Source organism: Triturus cristatus, chromosome 10 (assembly GCF_964204655.1).
Source record: "Triturus cristatus chromosome 10, aTriCri1.1, whole genome shotgun sequence".
NCBI lineage: Eukaryota > Metazoa > Chordata > Amphibia > Caudata > Salamandridae > Triturus > Triturus cristatus.
The window spans coordinates 1,170,987,529-1,170,989,663 of NC_140593.1; the positions used below are offsets into that span (position 1 = coordinate 1,170,987,529).

The 2,135-nt window shown below is 45.7% G+C and overlaps 1 protein-coding gene across 1 annotated transcript; it reads left to right on the forward strand.

The window, feature by feature from the left end:
* The first annotated feature begins 276 nt into the window (after window positions 1-276).
* LOC146796887 (olfactory receptor 5V1-like) lies at window positions 277-1,209 on the forward strand. Its single transcript, XM_085631420.1, has one exon. The coding sequence runs from the start codon at window positions 277-279 to the stop codon at window positions 1,207-1,209; it is 933 nt and encodes a 310-aa protein (XP_085487546.1).
* The last annotated feature ends 926 nt before the right edge of the window (window positions 1,210-2,135 follow it).

Consider the following 2,135-nt stretch of genomic DNA (forward strand, 5'->3'; position numbering starts at 1 on the left):
TCAAAAAATCCAAACTGATCGTAAACTCTTAATTCGGGTGGCCAGCAGGGCTGCCACCTGAAATGTTGGCTGCTAAATGAAGACCTTAGTGTGGAGACCGATAAGTGGAGTATGTTTAAATTTGAGGTATTTGTGGAAGTAGCATCCTTTCCACACTGATTTTTAGAGAACCTGGCATAAGCAGTGTGAGTCAGACCATTTACACATTTCTGCTGGTGAGTGATTGTTTTCCTCCAACATCTCTACCTGTGGAACAGCAATACCAACGCCAGACCAATGGGGCATGTGAACCAGACCTCTGTGTCAGAATTTATCATCTTAGGCTTTATTGGTTCCCCTGAGATCAGCTTCCTACTGTTCATCATCTTCTCAATTGTCTACCTCATCACTATAACGGGAAATGCAACTGTGTTCTTAGTCCTGCATGTAGACCCCAGCCTACACACCCCAATGTATTTCTTCCTCCGCAACCTGTCATTTCTGGAGATCTGCTATTCGTCAGTCACAATGCCCAAGATGCTGACTAACCTTTTGGCCGCGGACAAGAGGATCTCGTTCATTGGCTGTGCCATTCAAATGCACTTCTTTCTCTCATTGGGCACAACCGAATGTTTCCTCTTGGCTGTAATGGCGTACGACAGGTACACGGCCATATGCCACCCCTTGCACTACCATCTTATTATGAACAGGAGACTGTGCCAGGGTCTGGCTGCCGGATGTTGGGCCAGTGGTACACTGATATCCTTAGGCAATACAACATTTATCTTTACCTTGCCATTTTGTGGACCCAACATCATCAACCACTTCTTCTGCGACATCCGGCTAGTCTTGGAGTTGGCATGTGCGGATACATCTGCTAATGAAGTTACAAACTTTGTTATCGGTGTGGTCATTCTGCTCACCCCTTTTCTACTCACCCTCACTTCCTATATCCGTGTGGCCTTCACTGTGCTGAAGATGCGTTCTGTTGAGGGTCAGCGTCGTGCCTTCTCCACCTGCGCTGCCCACCTGACGTCTGTCTGCCTTTTCTATGGTACTGCCTCATTCATGTACCTGCGACCTAAGGCCAGCTATTCCCTCGAGGAGGACAAACTACTGGCTCTGTTTTATAGTGCAATTACCCCAATGCTAAACCCACTGATCTACACTCTGAGGAACAAAGAGGTGATGGGATCCCTGCGAAGGTTCAGCAGCAAGCTGTCACCTTAATAGAAGCTGCAGAAATGATTATGTTACTGGTAACACCATTGCAGACTGACATTGACACAATTCGCCCTTTTGGTGATTTTTATATTGCATGTATTCAAGTTCAAGTTTATTTCTTTTTTTCGCCCGATTTGGCCATAAAAGATGCAATGGTACAATATCAACATAAAGCATCCATTGCATGTATTGATTAATAATCAACTGGAACAAATGTGTGCAGATATTATAATAAATGAAACAAAGGGACCTTGTGGTGGATGCTATTAGAAAGACAATGATTGGTAGAGTGATGGGTGAGTGAGATATGTGAGGTGAATCCAGAAGTTGCATCTAACATTGTACTTAAGAGTGCAGAGAGTGTTCTTGATAACTCCATCAATTCGATGTTGGCTGTAAAGATTATTGTAGACGGGGATAATCTCCTTGTTGAATAAATTGAACCCACTGGGAATACTTTTATGTTCATCAGAAGGGTGGAGTTTTTAGTTTGAGCGAGAGGTCGTCCAGTGTTCAGACATCAAGGAACTTGACTCTTCCGGAGGAGAAAATCTGGGGAAGAAAAATCTATGACGAGGCTAGAGTGCCCACCCGTCTGCTTTTGACATGGATGGCCTTTTATTTAGGGACAATATATGTTGTCGACTGAGTGTATTACAGACAGTGCTTATCCATAATATGAAGGTGGCATCTGTTAACAATTAGAGAAAAGAGCCCTTTGGCGTCCTTAGAACTTAAGTAGCAGCACGTGACAGTCGGAGCGTCATGCGTGCTTTGGTGCGCTGCGTGCTATTGGCCACGGAGCTGGAGGAGGCCTCGCTGATGGGAGCAGCGCGTGCAGCTCTGGCTCGCAGTGCTGAGGGTCTCACTCACCTGCACCCACCAGCCACCACCTGCTCTTTTAGTGTAGCCCACGGTAGGCGAGTATGGAG